This window comes from Mastacembelus armatus, chromosome 22 (assembly GCF_900324485.2).
Source record: "Mastacembelus armatus chromosome 22, fMasArm1.2, whole genome shotgun sequence".
Taxonomy (NCBI): Eukaryota; Metazoa; Chordata; class Actinopteri; order Synbranchiformes; family Mastacembelidae; genus Mastacembelus; species Mastacembelus armatus.
In genome coordinates, this window is record NC_046654.1 from 6,486,915 (window position 1) to 6,506,461 (window position 19,547).

Consider the following 19,547-nt stretch of genomic DNA (forward strand, 5'->3'; position numbering starts at 1 on the left):
CAGGAAGATAACGTGTCTGTAGGAATTAAAATTGGTTTTGTGTTTGCTATTCCTGCTATTGCTTGTTCTCAAAAATCAGTTAAGTAAAGCCTTAATTTGTACTTTACCTGTGTATTTATTTAGCCTATCTAAAGTGACTCACAGCTTTTTACTACATCGGAAAGAGAATTGAGATTGGAGTAAAATGCATTTGTTTTCCAGCGCTGCCATTTCGGTTTTGTTTAATTCAGTTGTTGATATTGCTAAACTCATTTTCAATAATCCAATTAACCAAAGTAAATGCCAAAACAGACAAGCTGGAGCCTTATGGGGCCTCAAATGGCCTGGGGTCAGAGGGTAATGGAGCCTTGCCTGCAGCGATTTGTTGTTTTATAAGGTAATCACAGGTTTTGAGTTGTATAAAAACTTTTCTGGTGATGTACTGCAGCTGTGAAACAAACTGAATCATTGTTCATTTGTAGGAAGGAAAATGGAATTTTCAAAATGTACATAGTTATTTTATTACAAAACTTTAGGAAGTAAAATGCATCCATTTCAATTTACATTTTGTTTAGTTTCATATATTCTTTTGTCAGGCGTCTAAGAAAATCGATGTATCAGCTATCATAATACGTATTTATAAAATATATCCTAATAAATTTAATCAAAGATCCAAACATACATTTAGCATTTAAACCACATGTAGATAGATAGATAAATAGATAGATAGATAGATAAATAGATAGATAGATAGATAGATAGATAGATAGATAGATAGATAGCATTGGTCCTGTTGCTCTGATCTTAGCTTTTTTTTTCATTATCAATAAATCTATTTTTTTTATAAATAACAGTGATCGATCTGTGTAAGAAATGTCAGTAAACAGGTGAAACATAAATATCACTTTTTAAGACGAACAGTCAAAACATAAAAATACTGAGTTCACTACAGTCGGAAACTAGTTCAAGTTAATATTCTCACTTTGTTAACAATTATTCAATTATCCGTAATTGTTATTAATTAACTGACAAATCAAGAACAAACTAATTATTTCACAGCCAGGGCGCTGGTTGTTGTCTGCCACGCTATTGGCTGCTAGCAGGTGACGCGGTCGTTACGTGTCAACCAATAAATTAAAGCGACTCTCCCTTTCAGAGCGAGAACCGGAGTGAGGGAGGTTGAAAAGGTAGGCTTCGCGCTGCATCTTGGGTACATAGCTCCATGGTGATGCAGTGAGCCTGTGCCGTGTGGACTGGAGACCAAAGTAAAGTCAACGGGGGAGGGTCGGCTACGGGGCTTTACGCGAGTTACAATGCGTCTTTCGCCGTGTTGAAGAACCTCGCTGAGCGATGAGCCAACTTCGGTCGTCTCCAAGCGGAGCGAGTCACTCTTGAGCCCCGAAATCAGTCCTTCTTGGCGGGGGGAAAGCGAGAATGAAGAAGCCGAGCGCCCCGCTCCCTGTTGTCGGCTTGACTGGGAAATGGTAGCGTACTGTGGGAACCGCACTGGGAAGGAACATGGTCGAGAGGAGCAGCAAATTCTTGTTGATCGTCGTCGGATCCGTGTGTTTTATGCTGATTCTGTATCAGTACGTGGCCCCCGGAGTGATCAATTTGGGCTCCCCGCACGGTTATTTTACGGAAGAAGACGAAGGGGACATCTTCCCCACTCCGGACCCCCACTACGTTAAGAAATACTACTTCCCCGTCAGGGACCTGGAGAGGACGATCGATTTCCAAATCAAAGGGGAGGACGTGATCGTGTTTTTGCACATCCAGAAAACCGGGGGGACTACTTTCGGCAGGCACCTGGTCCAGAATGTCCGTCTAGAAGTCCCTTGCGACTGCAGACCGGGCCAGAAGAAGTGTACCTGCTACCGGCCGAATCGCAAGGAGACCTGGCTCTTCTCACGGTTCTCCACCGGCTGGAGCTGCGGCTTGCACGCCGACTGGACCGAGCTCACCAACTGTGTGCCCGGGGTCCTGAACAAGAAGGAGAGCAAGCAGAAAAATCAAAGGTAAAACTGAAAAACGTTTTGTTCATTGACTGGACATGAGGAGGGAACCCGAGTGTCAGGTCTTATAACCTGTAGTCAAACGTCTTAAGAAGTGAAACTAAACGTGTTTTTTTCCTGATGAATCTTGTTGCGGTGCCACAGTAGAGAAAAATATCTGAAGGTCACTGCAAACTCACAAATCTGTAAGTTCTATTGAAATAATATAATTACACTCATCAAACTGTTTGCTTGAACTAATGTAGAATTAGAAAATCGAATCTACTCTTGCCAGTGGTGTCTCCAGCAAGTCTTTGTCAGTTTTACAAAAGAGCCTTTAATGTAAGCTTATTTCTCTGGAGAGCTAATTATAATAGGCCTGACCTAATGGAACATTTTAAAGCTTTCTTTAAGTAAATATCAAAACTTTAGTATGAAACTAATTTTGTGTAATTTATTTCACATAAATGTAGCAGTGATACCAAAGAAGGTAAAACATAAGAAGAGGTAATATAAAGGTATTATGCCCACATGGCTGAATATTACACAGTCCCCACAGCATGGTAAGTATGATATTGATCTTTATGTCATCCTAAATCAGGGGTCTTTCTCCTCACATAACCACTGTTACAGCATAGTGTAAAATAGAAGAAGAATGGAAAGGTTTGTGTGCGTCTTTCTGAAATTGTGGTTAATGAAACACGTTGAGAGACAAATGTTGATTGACATTTTAACGTTGTGCTGTCACAAATGCCACAGGAGCTCTACAGTGCTTCTGACAATTGTTGATAGGTGCCAATATCAGGGTGCCCCCACCCAACCCAAGGGAACATGTACTGAGATTTGTTGAAATTATTTTAGGCAGGGGAGTGTAATACATCCAGGCAACATTTCCACTCACTAATAATCTTTCACATTGGCTGTGAGCAATCCACACACACTGTGCATTCTTATTAAGTTATAAGCCATTTTTTCTCCACACCTTCCCTTTGTTGTTGCCAACATATTGCATCCCTCACCCAGACATATTGATGGCTGTATCAACTTCCATTTCACTGCACCCTTGTGGTTAAAGGGTATGCTTGTTGAATGGGTTTTACGTCTTTGTAATGCTTAAGCTTGTTCAATATTTTATTTTGGGTATGGATGATCGATTAGATAAAGAGGGGTTAGAAATAAGTGGGAATTAAAAAAAAGAAGTGTTTTTCATCTCTGCCTATCTGTCTGGCAGCTCGGCGAGGTGGAGATGTCAGGCCGGCTGCTCTGCTTCCCATGCCTGTTCAAACTGGGAATCAGAGCTGCAGGCTGGGCTGGGCTGGGCCAGCAGGGGGGAGAGAGCTACTCTGCGGGGGTTTGGCTCCACTCTAATCCGGGTGATTATTACTGCTGGGACACACACACACTAGCGCTGGTATTTGCTGCTGGCGTCAGTCCTGACTCCCGTGGTTCCACCCGGTCAGAGGTGATAACATGTCCAGCCATTCACCATGGTGAGCTGAGATATCACAGAGGATGCAGGATAAACTGCCTTTCATCACTTTGTGAGCACTTTTTCAAAACCTACAACTTGCGTGTCTTTGTGTTAATGTGCACCTGAAAAGGCCACTGGAATGGAAAAACAGGAAGGGAGAGTAAGTGAGAGGTCTAGGTATGTTTGCATGGGTGTTAGTGCAGCAGAGAGGATGTCTTGGTTCTGGTATAATCTACTCTCCTATCGCTTTTGACAGGAGATACAAAGGACTATAAGCTTAATAGCACCTTGAAGAAAAACAATGCTGCTCCATATTACACACAGCTCCACTTCCACAGAGAAGTGAAGTGAATTGCTGCAATGAGGAACTCTGAAGAGAAACTAGAGGCACACACTCACTGTTTCTCATCCTGCAGTAGCGGTGTGGTTAAGAGGGCAGCAAAAGATCATCTGTGTTTACAGGATGGTGGTGAGGGATTTATTGGCGCAGCAGCGTACACATAACTTTCAGATCAGCTGTGCGTATTGTCAGAGTGGTGGAAATAAACAGTATGTAGCCTCAGCTAGTAGTGTGACAGATTTACGTGGCTGACAGTCTACATAGCTGCCCACTTTGTGGAGGAAGTGGTTTAGAGTTGTGCAGCTAACATTCAGAAAGAGAAAAGAATAAATAACCTATCTCGAAATCTCTGACAAGGAAGCAGCCGCAGTTTCTAATGTTGAGATCCAGCATGTCTCTGCAGCTGTGTTCTCATCTAGCTGTCAAGTGGATTTTACACAAACATTTCAGATGCTGCAAAAATAAAATGTGAATTAGGACCATTTCCATCAGCTGAATTCAAGCACACAAATACGCCTCCTGAATGACAAAAAAGACACTTGCCCAAAGAAAAATGGAAAAAGTTGAGATCAGATGAAAATATTGAAGAATTGATCAGTACTGGACATGTTGACATTGCTGCATTTCAAGCTAAAGCCCCCCGACCCCCTCAAAAAAGACTCAAAAGAATTATTTAATTAATACAGTTCTTGCAAATGAATATTAAATACTCATCCTGTTGTTTCAGCTGTAATGATTATAATGAGGTATAATAGCATAATAGGCGTGTAAGCAAAAGAGAAAGATATCTGTTCTAACATTTGGGAGATTTTGAACACATTTCTGAATGTCTAGAGCCAGTATTGCATTGTGTACTTATACTGTAACATTTTCAAAGCTTTATTTTTATGGCTGTATTATTTATTGATTGTACAGATAGGTTTGTATTACTGTGTATTGCACAGTTTCTTCAAAACATTTATGCTTCACAAGAGCATATAAACATTTTCGAGACATTGAGGAAATTGGGTTGAATGTGGTGGTTTTTCAAATTCAGTGTATCATAAATTGTGGGAGACAAAAAAATGCTACGATGGCTTAGGCTCTGTGTGGTCTGGTGACAGATGTGTCAGCTTTAGAGGAAGGCGCATTAAGTAGGAGTGAGCAGCGTTGAGATGAATAGTTGGTAAAAGGAGAGACAGGTCTGTCTTTGAACGGTGATGAGATGAGATCGAGATGAACAGTGGCGTTGTGGGAGAAAAGAAATCACATACTCAGCAGAGTGCACTCAGAGAGGATTTGTCATTTTCCACCTCTTATATCACTTTTAATGTTCTTCACTGATCTCATAGGACACACAAATACACACACATTTAATAGGCACACACACACACACACACTAATGAGTGTGTGAAACAAACAGACCCTAATGCAAGGCTTTTAGATATGGGGATTCTAATTGGTTAAGGAGGTTCCTATCACTTTACTCAAATTAGAGCCACACTTTCAGATGGGGGAAACCATCTGTCCTGTGAATGTGTGTACACATCTCAAGATTGTGTGCATGTCTGTTTTTAATCCTAGTGTGTCATAGAGCATCTTAGTAAGCGAAGTGATGGGGCTAATTTTACTGCCTCTGTCTCAGTCCTCTCTGAAATCACTCCCTGTTTTTTCTCTCCCGCCTCCTGCTCATCCCCTCTGCTTGCCTCTAAAACACTTTCCCTCCCTCTTCTTCCATCCTTTTCCTCCTCCATGATGGTGTCACTCTCTAATCAAACAGCAGGCTTGCTTTCCACTTGGTGGCTTTATGGCCGGGGGCTCTCCCTGTATCTCTCTCCTTCACTTTCCCCTCTCTCCTCTTTTCTCTCCATTCGTCTTCCCTCGCCGCTCTTTCTCCTCTTTGCCATCTTTCTTTCCCTCTCCCTCCGAGCGTGACTACCGCATTAGAGGAAATGTCTTTTCATGGAAGATTTGCTGCAATTTCCAAAATGGCTGCTTTGCCTAATGGACAACTGCCTTGGTTCTAATGAATGATTACATGTATGAGGGAAAGGGGAGGGGGGAGTATGATGGGGGCAAGGGACAGAGGAGTAGATGGAGCTTATGAAGAAGAGGATGGGATGAGTGTGGGACAAGAGGCAAGCTGTCAGGGAATGACTGAAAAGATAAAAAGGTGGAGGGGTAAAAACGTTTACTTTCATTGCTGGGGAGGGGGATAGTCAATTAGCACGGTTGTCAAGCACTGGGCATTACTCTTCTTTCAATAGGTCTGTTTCAGATTCACAGCACAAATCACCCCATTCTGAGATGGCTCTCTGTTTAAGTGTGCGTGTGTGTGGAAAACGATGCGCGTGCATGTGATGTCCCAGCATGGTGCCGTCAGACAGCCAGCCAACCAGGACAAACCAGAATCCAGATGAACTCCAGGAAGCTGCTGAGGGAGCCTCAGCTGATTGGCATATAGTCCAAATGTGCGTGTGTGACTAGGTCTGTATGAGAGTGTGCACGCGCTCATGTGTGGCCATGCAGGTCGGTGTTAATCCAATCAGATTAGCTGGGTTTAAGCACTGGCGGACAGGCCCTCCAAAGCCGGTTACGTCTGATCATCCTGCGACTGCATCACATTCCAGCATTCAAACAAACATTCCCACATCCCTGCAGCCAGCTAGCCCCTGCCAGCAAAGTACATTTTGGGACCATAAGTCTGTATTCACCTTTAATGTTGGAGTCATTAACTTTTAGGACTTTGGACAATTAGTTGATGACAATTTTTACAATCTATTAATCATTTTGGCAATTTACTAAAATGCCAGGACATGCCAGTTTACTGTCGGTATAACTTAAATTATTTTTGTTAGCCAGCTGATCAGTCTGGTTAACAGTGAAACTAACCTATTTAAAATGCCATTTGGTCTCTTGTAACTGCCGATAAACACAGTTTACATTTGACATTTTTAACACTAATCCAATGTCAGCAAACCTCTTTTGATTTATGGCTCTTCTAAAGCAAAGTTATGTCAACTTGTGACCCCTTGTCTCATGTTGTATAAGAGTACAAGTTGTCCCCATTTTAACTCGTACTTAATTCCTCCTTCTCATGCTCTTTTATATAAATACTTTTTCAAGGCTTGAATTGGTATGCAGTAAGTCTGAAAAACATTTACTTCTTTCCAATCTTGTTAATCATCCCATGACTTTTTACACTCGTATTATGACCCTATCCCATCAGTGCACCACACAGGCAAGTCATTCACAAGCATAACAAAACTGCCTATATGTGTATATAGGCTTCACTTTGTAATGCTGGTAAAGGAAGAGGTCTATATATAACATTATAGTCATTATTTCTACATTAGTGTATGATTCACTCAAATGATATCCTGCCTAATTATCGGATTCATTTCTTGAATAAAGCAGCAGATAATGCAACTGAACTCTTGATGACTTAAGCTTTGTCCTTTGTGATATAGTAAAGGGATAGTCCACACACACACAAAGTGGTTGAGATATTGCCTGTGTGTTTTTTTTTTTGTTTTTTTTTTTTTTCTTCTTCAATAGCTTGAGGTGGTGTTGACATGCCTCTCTCAGCTACATCACTGCTTCTTCTAAACTACAAGAGGTCAGCCCAGGTTCAGCCTCAGGTCACCGTAATTCATAACCCAGCCTTACAATTGAGAGTTCAGAAACTTTAGCTCAAGAGGATCTGTGGATACCTCTTTCAGGCCCCTGGCTACACACACAGGGCTTTAGTTTGACTCCACTCCTTACTGACCTTATGCAGCTATTTTGCAGCAGACATCTGTGGCTGTAGTTGATCAGGAATGCGAACTGACCTGATTAAAACCAAACTGCTGCTGTGGAACAGCATTTCTTTTTTGTCCTGTAAGGAGATTATAATAAACAATAAACTGTGAGACTAGTATGGTCAAGTTGAGTTAAAGCTGTTGTTCCCATCAATACACACTAGCTGTTTCACTTCAGTGCATCATAAAGACAGGACAAGGCCCAGCAGCCGCTTGATTGCTGACAACTGTGTCTATTGGTGGTATGTGAAGGGTTATCTTTGCTCTGCCTACAAGCCTTCATTATTGATTTGCCATTATGGATCAGCGAGGGTTTTTCATTGATTGATAAAACTTGAATGACGCTGACATCGAGCAGAACAACTGTATGTGCAATATAGAGGGCAGACTGGGGAAAGAGAGCAGGAAAGAAAAGCATGAGTGATGTGTCTCTTAATCATTACACAACCTCTGTGACTCTGTGTGTCACTCTGTCTCTTCCACCCTCTGCTGCCGACTGTCAAATGTCAACCCCCACCACCACCACCACCACAGTGATTCTGTGGCCCTGTGGACAAATAACCGTGCGGTGAATGATTAGCAGACATTTCTATGGTTGCTAATGAGGGGTGCTACACTGCAGCAGCTCCGCCAACAGGATTACTGCCTGTTGATTAGCCTAGCCTAGCATTACCATTGCTAGCTGAAAGCAACTGACTGATAAGTGAACATTTCTATAGTGGTTAATGAGCATTGCTGGAGAATGCTATGGTGTCCTATCCATGAGAATGGGATTAGAGGCTATTAATCAGACATGAGGCGAGCTGAAGTCATTAGCGGCCCCATGGTAAAGTCAGTGTGTCTGTGGCTGATCCTCATTCCTGGTTTCTAAATCGGGTTTGGCCTTGCTTCTGTCTTCCGGTCTCCTGCTTCACATCGACCCTGTGTGCCTGTCTGTCTTTTAACACTCTCACCCCATGGAGCACTATTCTTTGATGGCACTCATCTTTTCCTTTCCTTACTTCGTCTGAGATGTAGAAGGACAGAGAGAAAGAGAGAGAAAGACACCCCCAGGGACTGCTTTCTGCATCCATTAACAGCACTGTCTTTTCATGTCCCTGGATGTGACAAGTCCAGACAGGATGTGACCCCAGAGCTTCTCCTCATCCCTCACTCTGAGCGCTTCTCATTTGTTTGTAAACAAACAAATAAATGCATCCATTTTCTGCATGTGTGCATTTATGAATAAATACATCTATTCATGAAGCTGATGTGTGTCTGTGGGAGCGTGTTTGTATGTGTGTGAGCGAGAGCTGGCCAAAGGAAGCATGTGAACAGAGAGGAGAGGCTGACAAGCGTGGTAATTGAATTGTGGGAAAAATGCAAATCTCGTACTGCCTCTTTGAATTAGGAGGAGGAGTTTTCACTGATTGGGACTGTCCCCTGTTTAGGCATGCACATACACAGCATAGCCTAACTTTTACCAAATCACAAAAAGAGAATGAATGATAGCATTGACTGTATCGTTCCTCACTCTCTTTTTTCATTATTCCTCTCCATGTTTCTGCCGATCATGCTATTCCAGGACTTCAGTGTCTTTTGTCTATTTGCATGTGTGCATGTCTGTGTATGTGATTCTCCCACTGATGCCATACATGGAATGATGGTACGAAGAAAAAAGACAACAGATTCCTCGTTCTGCACTTGGTTTATCTGCTATGCTCGAGGGCAGAGCTGTAGATCACCAGAGTTGCTCCTTTTTGAAGCACCACACATTTGTCTGCGTGTGTGCGTGCGTGCGTGCGTGCGTGTGTGTGTGTGTATTCAAGCAAAAGCTGCATGTGTCTGGGTGTATGCTGTGTGAATATGGGACCTGTGTTCATTGTGTCAGTATTTGATGCGTGTGGTTCTGTTTGGCAAGCCACAGTCTAAATGTGTCACCATTGCATGCATTACTTATACACTCTCTCTTTAACAAAGCTGCGATTAAATTATATTTTTTGGGACTTGCAAGGGTCCCACACATACACACACGCACACACACAGACATATTAAAGAAATGCTATCCCACACCTTTCACTCCATCTTCCACTGTGACATTTAGAATGACAAGTGATTTGATTTCTGACATGGTTGGACAATGTTAACAATTAGTTTTGAGAGACAATAAACCAGCCCTTGGCACTGCATTTTATAACTTTTCTGATTAACCAGGTGGCAGCTATGAGTTATCCCTTTGTAGTTGGGCCATTCATGGAATTAATGTTAATTAACTACAGATGACCGAATTTGCTGCAGACAGTTTTCTTTATAGCTGGCAAATTTATACGTTCAGCAAATGGTTTTCAACATCTTGTTAAAACACTATTATTAATGTAATTAAAATGACTGCTCTCGTGATTTGAAAACTGCACTTGTATTTGCGGTTGATTGTTAAATTGTCATTATAGATATCAAAGCAATTAAATGCATTCTTCCTACTCACACCACATAAGCACACAGGTCACCCAGGCACCTATACACACAAGAAGTCTTTTGTAAGCAACAGAGCTGGTCAAACAGGGGTTAAATAAACAGGTCACCTCATCTGGAAACCTAAACACAGATATCTGGAGTCAAACCTAACAGTTTAAAAAGTAGGACAGGCACTCCTGTACTAGCAATAAAGAGCAAATGAGAGAACAAGGGAGTGTTGAATAAAGGTCAGTGTTAAAGCTAATCCAATCATCCTATTCATAGTGTCTCTTCACCTTTTTTTTTCTATTGCTGCTCTGAGTTCTCCTCTTCACCTTGCTCAGCCCTGTGGATCTGGGTCATCAGTATATAGGTTTCATTTTTCTCTCTCTGTACTTAAACCTTATAGCCTCTACCACTGTTTTTGTTTTTGTTACCTTTCTCTCGTTTCATTTCTCTCTTTGATTCTGTCAGAAACTTTCGTTTCTTCATACTGTCATTTTGGGTTCCTCAAATGTGTCATCTTCCTCCAGAGAAGAGGAAGTGATGTGTCAGGAAGTGTTCTTTTCTACCTCTGATCAGAGGTAGATATGATGTGAGATTGAGGTAAACACAGGAGGAGTGCGGTGTTCCTCCCTCACATTAGGGATCTGTACAAGGGACAAATCCTCTTTTTTTTTTTTTTTCCTCTGTCTGCAGCTACTTTTTCCTTGGTGGTCTAGGGACAACTGCCCAATTACAGAGGGAAAACAATAGTATGGATCTTTCATACCTGTTCAGCCCCTCTAATCTTTAAAAATCTGCTGTGAAAGCTAATAAGAGAACTGTAGGAAGCAGTCTTGCAAAAAATTGCCGGTTTGATCGCTTACAGTACATTGTCTGGCAACAGACTTGTATTGTCTGTCATGAGTGTCTTTGACAAAGAAACTAAACCTCTACCTATTTTTTTTTTTTAACTTTATTCTAGACTGTCAAAAAGTGCAGCAAAACGTATTTGATCGCATTCAGGAGCTGGCGTGACATTCAGAAAACTATTACATGGAAAAGATATGATATGTATCAATATTTCAGATTTTGTCTCAGATTGTCCTAACAAGCACATAGATTGACTGTTTAGAATTAAATGGGAAGGGAAAACACAGTCCCGCTGAGACTAAGTCTATTTTCAGTAGTCTGTATTGAGTGTTAAATTTAAAAAAGCCTCTGTGTCTCATAGTAGATACACATGCAGAGGATTTAAAAATGGCTCATTAGTTTTAGATTAAACCAAATATTTTTAGATAATTTGTTGACCAAATCTGAATTTCTATGTAATTCTGTGTTTGTCGGCAAGGTCACATCATGAGTTAACAGTGGACGCTCTGTCTCTGTCCTGATTTTGAGTAACCCACACCGGCCTCAACCAATTTTAGTCAAACCCTGGATATGTGGCACAATGCTGTTCATTGTGAAATGCAAATGTAATGGTAGTGTTCGTCCTTCCCTATAGCCACACTGCTAACAAGCCTAGAAGCCTAGTAGTCAAAATAAAATAAAAAAAAAAAAATTAATCACCTGATGTATCAGTCAGTAAGATGCTTTTATTTGCATTAGGCTGATGAATCTGCTGACATGTCTCAACATAAAGCTTTCTTCACGACATGTGTGACAGCACTGAGCTCTGTCTTTATAAAAGATGCATTATATGATCACCAATCAAAAGGAGCACTTGCACCCACACACATCAGTGTCAGTCCTCCACTTCCCCACCCCCACCACCAACACACAGACAGCACCCGCCACCACTGGTTCTGCATTGACAGTGTCTGTAAACAAAACCATAGGACCCAGTCAAACACTTTTCTAAAACAATTTAGCACCTTAAAAAGAAAGAAAAAAAAACACAAGGCATTACAGAAAAATCCAGTAAACGAGTCACTGAAAACAGGTGGAACCATTTCATTTAGCTTGTCTATCCTCAGCATTTTGCTTTTTTGGGAGGTCTTCACAACAAAGTGATTTTTGTTGGTGTTTGTGATTATGGAATGCCACATTTTTTCCTGACTTTGTTCTGGAGACCATGTCCGTGCAGGAAAATCACATCTGTTTGATCTCATGAACTTGAAGCCAGAAATGTGTTGGCCCAAACCACCCATTGTGGCAAGTCGCCCAGCAGCATGATATGAGAAAGTTAAAGTTTCGGTTTAATGTAGATGTCCTCTGATGAATCAGGGCACCAACCTGGAGAAAACCACTACTGCTTATTTTTTACTCTGTCTGGAAACAAAAGTAGAGTTTGTAGAGTTTAGACTTTAACCAACTACACTTATTCAAACAAAACTGAGGAAAAAGTGATTTGTAATGGTCTTAGGCTTCCTGATAACTGCCCCAGTTGAATTTAACCAGGCTTCATCTAGAATATCTGTGCCATGCACCTGGGAAATAAACCACTTCATTTTTGTGCAGCAGTATGTGAGAGAGCAGTGAGAGAAAGCAAATTCACCAGTCTAAGCCAGGCATGAAAATTATGTTTTCATTGCTAGATATGCTTCAGGTTTGTGGAACGCAAAGAACAGCTTTCCACTTTGTTTTGGAATGTAGTGAATTGAAGGAAGGGATGCTCTTCAATAGTTGTCTTCTCTTTGTTATTGATGACAAACATGGTCCACCTCCCAAATGTCAATAAACATGTCTTTGGTGATTAAATAACAGTCTAGTCTCAGATAATTTCATTATTTTGTTTTTGGTTTTGTCAAGAATTGACTTGGCTGAGTGTCCCACTCTTTAATTAAATACACTGGACAACTCAAGTCAAATCGTTGACTATGAAACAGCCTTGTGAATGGGTGCCTGTCACAGTGCTGCCATCTAAACTTCATCTTCTCTGCAGCAAACAGACCCAGACTATGGGTATCATTCTTAAAAAGCCAAGAAATTGACAGTGGATGCTGAAATGTCACCACACCATGAATGGTGCACAGAGGCTTAATGCACAGAGGCTTTTAGACGTGAATGTGTCACTGTGAAGCAAGTTGTGCCCAGATAAGATTCCCTTATTAAACTGTGCAAGATTTTTCTGTTTAATTTAGGATTTATTTAACCAGACAGGTCATTTCAAAACAAATCCTTAAGTACACTGACAGGTGAAGGTAACATCCTCATTGAAGGGGAGATGGTGGCATTCAACTAAAATTGGGTAGTTAACACATTTAAACAAAGAAAATAGAAGGGACATAAACTTTAAAGGCTAATAATTTGCTGAAGGCAACAGAAAATCAAAACAGTGACTATAATGCTACACAAGTACAATAAAAGCACTAAAAGTAATTAAAGTGTTATAGCACTGTTAGTGTATTGCTTGAAAAGGTCTATCCCATAAGCAATCTACTGGCTTCTGTTGGTGTCCATAGCAATAAAATAAGAAGAGTAGAGGCATTTGAGGCCCATAAAAACCCAAAGACCTCCAGGCAGCCTGTTCCAGAAAGATATTACTCCGTCATGACTCGGGTTACTTCCCGTTTGTGTGATGCTGCCTTTTGCATGTTAAGCGCCATGATGCAAATACTCAGAGGCACTAATGCAAGAAGTACTGACCCCGCTGCTTCTCTCTCTCTCTCTCTCTCTCTCTCTCTCTCTCTCTCTCTCTCTCTCTCTCTCTCTCTCTCTCTCTCTCTACACCACACACATTCTGACTTATGGATGTTCACTGTTTGACGTTATACCCCCCTCCTGTCCATTTTTCTCTTCTTCCCTTCCTTCCTTTTCCTTTCTCTCGCTGCTGCCTTTTGTTCAGCATCTCTTCACGCTTGACCAGCCTTGCTGTGACTCTTGACTTCAAAGAGCTACTTCATTCATCAGTCACTCATCAGAGAGAGAGGGCCATTCAGCCCTTTGCTAAAAGAAAGGGAGGGGACGAGGAGTGAGTGTATAAAAACGAGGGGGAACGAGTGTATGAAAAGAGGGCACAAGAGAGAAAGAGGATCCGCTCTTGATCCACGGGGAACCTCAGGAGTTACAAAAGCAAAATAGGGACACACTCCCACACATCTACACACCCGACAGACTCACATGCTCTGTGTTCCAACATTTAAACGCACTCTCTCACACACACTTTTTGTTTTGAATGTGTTGGGTGTGTGCAGATTCTGCATACATGATCCCTTCCTCCTTTTTCTGTCTGCCCATCTTCTTTCTATTTTGCCTGTCCCTCATTCTTTTCACTGGCAGTACAAAGGAGTGCCGAGGCTTGTTCCTTCCCATAATCCGTTCCTGCACCTGGGTGTGTGTTTGTGACTGCATGTTTTTTTTTCAAATCTTTTCTATGCTGCCCCGCCCCCCCTCCCTTTCCAGCATCTCTAAATCTCACCTTCTGTATTTTCATTGCCTTCGTGTTCACTGACATTTTTCCCTTTTCTCTGTTCCTCTGTATCTTGAGGTGGCTGGCAAGCTAGTTTTCAGGTCAGTGGGAATTGCTATTGCTTCCCCTCTCAGCTGGAGTCTGGCTCACACTCAACTGCACACAAACACACATACATATATAAACTTTATTTGTTCATTGCTTTGGCTTTGTGTGAACGGTTTATATGGAAATGTGTCTGTGTGGTCTAACCTGCCTAACCTGTAAAGATGCTTTGCTCGCAGGTGTGCCAGGTTTCTTTTTAATGTCTTTTGTCTCTTCGTTATTCCGTTGTTATTCCCCCAAGTAATAAGTTATAGCTGAGTGTCAGTGTCAGTCTGTGTGTTGCCTGCCTCAGTCCTTTTTGTTATGGTTGTTCACTTTCTGTATGAGGAACAAGAGGTTTCTTTTTTGACTCTAGGCATGTATATGTGTAGTGTCCTATCCAGGTTAATCTTTCCTGCTCAACAAGCAGCTTGTGATGTGTATCAGTAGTAAAAAAAATCTGCTCCTACGAAGGAACATTATTGTGACATGTGTCAGGTGAAGTCAGTGGGTGTTCAATCCAAAAATTTAGAGGTTTGGCATCTCACTTATTTCTAATCTGATGATACTTATCATAATCTCTTATGCGTATAGGTGACATCTAGTGACATGTATGTATTTTTTTTTTTTCCTCTTTAGTTTGTCAAAAGTACAAACTACTATTCTGAAAATTAGTGAATAGTCACAATTTAGAGGCTGGAAAGAGATTTTGTCATTTTCATAAAAAAATGATTTATCAAGGTTTATAAATTGACAATTTTCTCTCGATCTAATTAAGCTGCTGGTGGAGATTTCTTGTAATTAAAGTTTCTATTTTACATTCAGCATTACTCATTAGTATGCATTAGTATATATCGTCTTCCTCAGAGATTATTGTTGAAGCTTTTTTGTTATCATTCATTCCGGTTGAGCTGAAATGTCCAATGGCATTAAAGTTAGTAGTTGAAATGACCGAAAATCTATCTATCTTTTTAGGTTGGGAAGTAGCAGATATAGCCCTTTGATAAATCCTGCTCTGTTTGACAGAGCACAGACAAGTGTTCAACTGGTAATGTTGAGCTGTGTTTAATGGTACAGTTGTAATAGACTGCATTAGATTTAAAGGTGTTTCTAATCTCCTCTCATCATTATGTATGGAAACGTTACAGAGGAAACCCAAGGGATAGAACTATAGAGAACTCAGTTAAACTCATTCAACTAGTAAAATGTCTGAAAGCTACTAAAAATGTTGCATATTAAAAAGCAGTGGAATGACAGGGAAACGGCACCCGTTGAATATTTGTCACAAAGAACTGGCATGTCTGCAAACCACAGTGTTTGGATTTTGAGACTCAAATACCATGGCCACACACACATACACACAATCTTTATTGGAGAAAGCCTCACCAACGCGGACACACACACACACAAGCTGCTGTTTACCACTGCACACCAATGGCCACGAAAAGCTCTGAGAGAGCAGGTGTAGAGACATAGAGTACATGAGTCACAGGTCTTAATAAAGCAAGGGAGGTGTGGAGTAGTTAATGAAACACCTAGTCATTTTTTATTTTTGCTATTCTGTTTGCCAGAACCAGAAAGTGTGTGCACCTGCATATGTTTAAGTAGCTGTACATACATAGAAAATAATTTGTTTAAATCAATGTGTGAATTGCATGCACACACTCCATGCAATATGGTGAGTCAGTCAACTTCCCATAAACCTCCAAGCTGAGTAACAGGCGTGCCATGACATGCCTGATCTCACACACACACACACACACACGCATACACACACATTAACCTTAAAAATGGAGATGGAGATAGAGCAACGGGGCAGAGCTTAATAAAAGCGCCATGGAGGAGGAAATTGGAAGGGAGGGATAATTGCATTCAAGTAGGCAAACAGAAAAATGGCCCTGGTAGAAAGGAGAGATGGAGCGAGCAGTTGGATATACAGAGAGTAAAAAGAAAGTAGGGAAGGAGTAAAAAAGAAAAGGGAGGAAAACAGAGGGCAAGAAGGTTAGGGAAAGTATCTCTTCGTCTCCCCTCCTTCTTCAATGGAATGTTAATCAGCATAAAGAGGTCAGTCCTTTTGGTGTGTGTGTGTGTTGTGTGTGAGAGAGAGAGAGTCTCTGATAGGGGTGGAAAGGTTGAACGTGATATTCTGGCCTTTTGGAGCCTTGAAGTGCTTAAAGTGAACAACTACACACAGGGGACCATCACAATGCCCTTTACAACTTTCTTTACAACATACTCGCAGCCACACAATTCAGATAAAGAGATTCATCAGTTTTGACAACATTATCATGATAATGAAGCAGTGCATGGAGAATTTATTTCCAAGACATCAAATATCCAGCTGTGGAGAGGAAAAAACTATGCATTGATGTTTTCTTTCATGTATAAATTACTAATAAGTTACTTTTTCTTTTTGTTTTTAAGTTGTTTTCCTTTTCTTTTCTCGGTATCACATGAGAGTAGCTATGAGCTTTTTTTAAAGCATTGATTTACAACTTTGAATCCAGACTCAACATCCATACCTGTCTTTTCTTCCACACGTCTCTGAGGGAATTCTCTTGCCAGTACGTTGGCTTTGGCAGGCAGACGCAGAGGGTCATAGATCACAAAACAGCCAAAGGATCAAAATGTGTCATGCATAGCAACAATTTAAAATGTGTTGTACATTTGATATTTTTATTGAAAAGGTCTCCAAGGTTATTTCAGGGCAGCAAGAGCCTGAGGGTGAGAGAGAAGGCTTGATAAAAACATCATAGTTTTTTTTTTGTTTGTTTTTTCCATCTCTACAGCTTTTTCCACACTTGAATTAAAATTTCACTGCTTAAACATAATACACAATGCAGAAATGAAAGTGCAGTCTTGAGACAGCAGTGCTTTAGGATTTGTTCAGTACAAATGAAGTGCAGGATTTTATCCAGATCATATTTTATTGCCCTACAAGATTCTTTGCAGCACCAAATTAAATTGTGTAGGAAGCTGTCTGAAGCATTTTTTGATTTTTAATAAACAAAAACAGTGTCAGATGATTTGGGAATAGCAGCAGTCAGTACTGAATTGCCCTTTCTATGTATGATTCATTATGTAGTCCCAATATAGAGGCAGCTTTAAGACTTAAAGGTTGCAGTTATAAGAAATTTTGAAATATAAGCCAGAGCTATCTTCCTAGGCTGTCTGCCCTGTTCTGTGTTAAACATAGTGTTTTAGTGACTTATCGGTAATTGTTTTGATTTTCTAATTTTTAAATTTGCCCTTTTAGTTGGATCACATAAGTATAACAACTACTTTGTCCAGCATTTTATTTTGAAGGCAGGACTTTTGTGATCAATTTCACGTTTCACAGTGATTACTGAATTTGTTTTAGGGGTCACTAGTCCAATGTGAAGAGTGCCACTTTGTGTCAGTCCCACCGGCTGAGGTCATTTTTACAGCTAAATCAGTTGAAGCAGCTTTTTCGAACCATAAGTACATTTCCCTTATTTGAGTTTATTGGGCCATATAAGAGATTGGGCCGTGTAATTTCACTTGGGACCAAAACAATCAGTCCAGGGCCATGTTGAGGGGGTGGGTTCAGTATGTCTCACTGCGCCTCTGAAGTGAGAACTGTTTTGATGGAGGATGTGATTTGACCACCATAAATTTCAGTCACATAAACACAGAACAATAAGATAGAAACGGAAGTGTTTTTTATGAAAGTCACTGTGGTTCAATTTCAGTTTCTGTTTAAAACCAAGAAATTGAATAAAAAAGGATAAGTAAATTCTTCAGAATCCCATTATGTAAATAGTGGGATAATCCTGCGTTGTACATTAGGGCAACAACAGGAACAATTTCTACAGTGAGTGTGATAATCAGTGCAATGATCAACATCCGCAGCAAATGCTGATGCTTCATGTTTATTAAAGTCTTAAGGAAGTCTTTCCCAGCTACATAATCTGACTAAAAAAAGAAGTTTGTCTTTTCCTTTGAGTCATCAAAATAATAAATAAAAATAAATAAATAAATTGGTGGAATTTAACAGAAAGTACTGTTATCCATTTGCACGGAACAAAAATAGTTTATATAGAAGTGATTAATCTTCTGTACAGACACAAGTGTCTGTATTTTGTCACTGTACTTCAGCTTTTGTTTACATTTATGCACATTGTGGAAAAAATGCAGAAGCTATATTTAGTCACACTGCTCAGAAACCGTTCTGTCCCATTTCACCACAGCAGGGGCTCAGTCACATCATGTCGAAGCAGTGCAATATGCTATGTTTACTAGAATTTACTTGATATAAGAATTACCACACAATAGTATTTTCATAATTGTTCTTGTTGTTTTATGTTGTCATAAAAGTTCAATTCTAAGATCCAAAAATTTGGGGACATTGTTTTAAATGTACCTGACATGGCAAGAAAGAGAAGCGGTGAAATAATCATAGATACGGCTTTTATCTCTGAGGTTTGTCAAAGTTATTTATACCAGTGTAAGTAACATTGAAAACAAAAATATGTTAGTTACAGCCCTGTAAAATGTACGTACTTCCCATGACTGTCATTAAACATTCATCACAGTTTCCAAACCGAGTTCCGGTCCAACTTTATGCTTTATGTTTTTTGTGGTCTTACCTTTTTGAAATAAGTTAAAGCAATATTGCCCTACTTCCAGATTTCAACAATTACACTGGAGGGTACATACAACCAAAATGACAAAAAAAACCTGCTTTTGAACAGGCCAGAATAAATGAGTGAAACCAGCTACACCAACAGCTTCAAAGTCTTTCCCTGTCTTCTCTGACTCTCCCAGTGTCACTAAATTGAGGTTAGAACATGTTGTTCTTTCCCCACACTTGCATCCACTGATCAGTGTGATTGAGTTTGTATTTGTTTAGCTTGGCAAGAACATTGCATTTAATATAAGACTATTTGTCACATTCCCTTGTCATTAATTGAAACTTTGAAATGAAAGTAAAGTGACTCTGATGCATGCTCACCTACTGTTGCACTCACACACATGCACATACTGTACAGTTTCTGGTTGCTGTGGACATTTAGAATGGGATGTGTGCTCCCTGTGGAATAAGAGATACAGTCCCTGTCCCTGTTTCTCCATCGCTCTTTCTCTGTCTCTGCCTTTCCTACCTGTG

General features: G+C 40.5%; 1 protein-coding gene across 1 annotated transcript in view; it reads left to right on the top strand.

Moving 5' to 3' along the window:
* Positions 1-1,144: 1,144 nt before the first annotated feature.
* The window catches only part of hs6st1a (heparan sulfate 6-O-sulfotransferase 1a), a 47,468-nt gene continuing 29,065 nt past the window's right edge, over positions 1,145-19,547 (top strand). Inside the window, exon 1 of the mRNA XM_026318286.1 lies at positions 1,145-1,997. Within this exon, the coding sequence (XP_026174071.1) occupies positions 1,498-1,997 (500 nt within the window). The 5' untranslated portion in view covers positions 1,145-1,497. The remainder of the gene's footprint in view (positions 1,998-19,547) is intronic.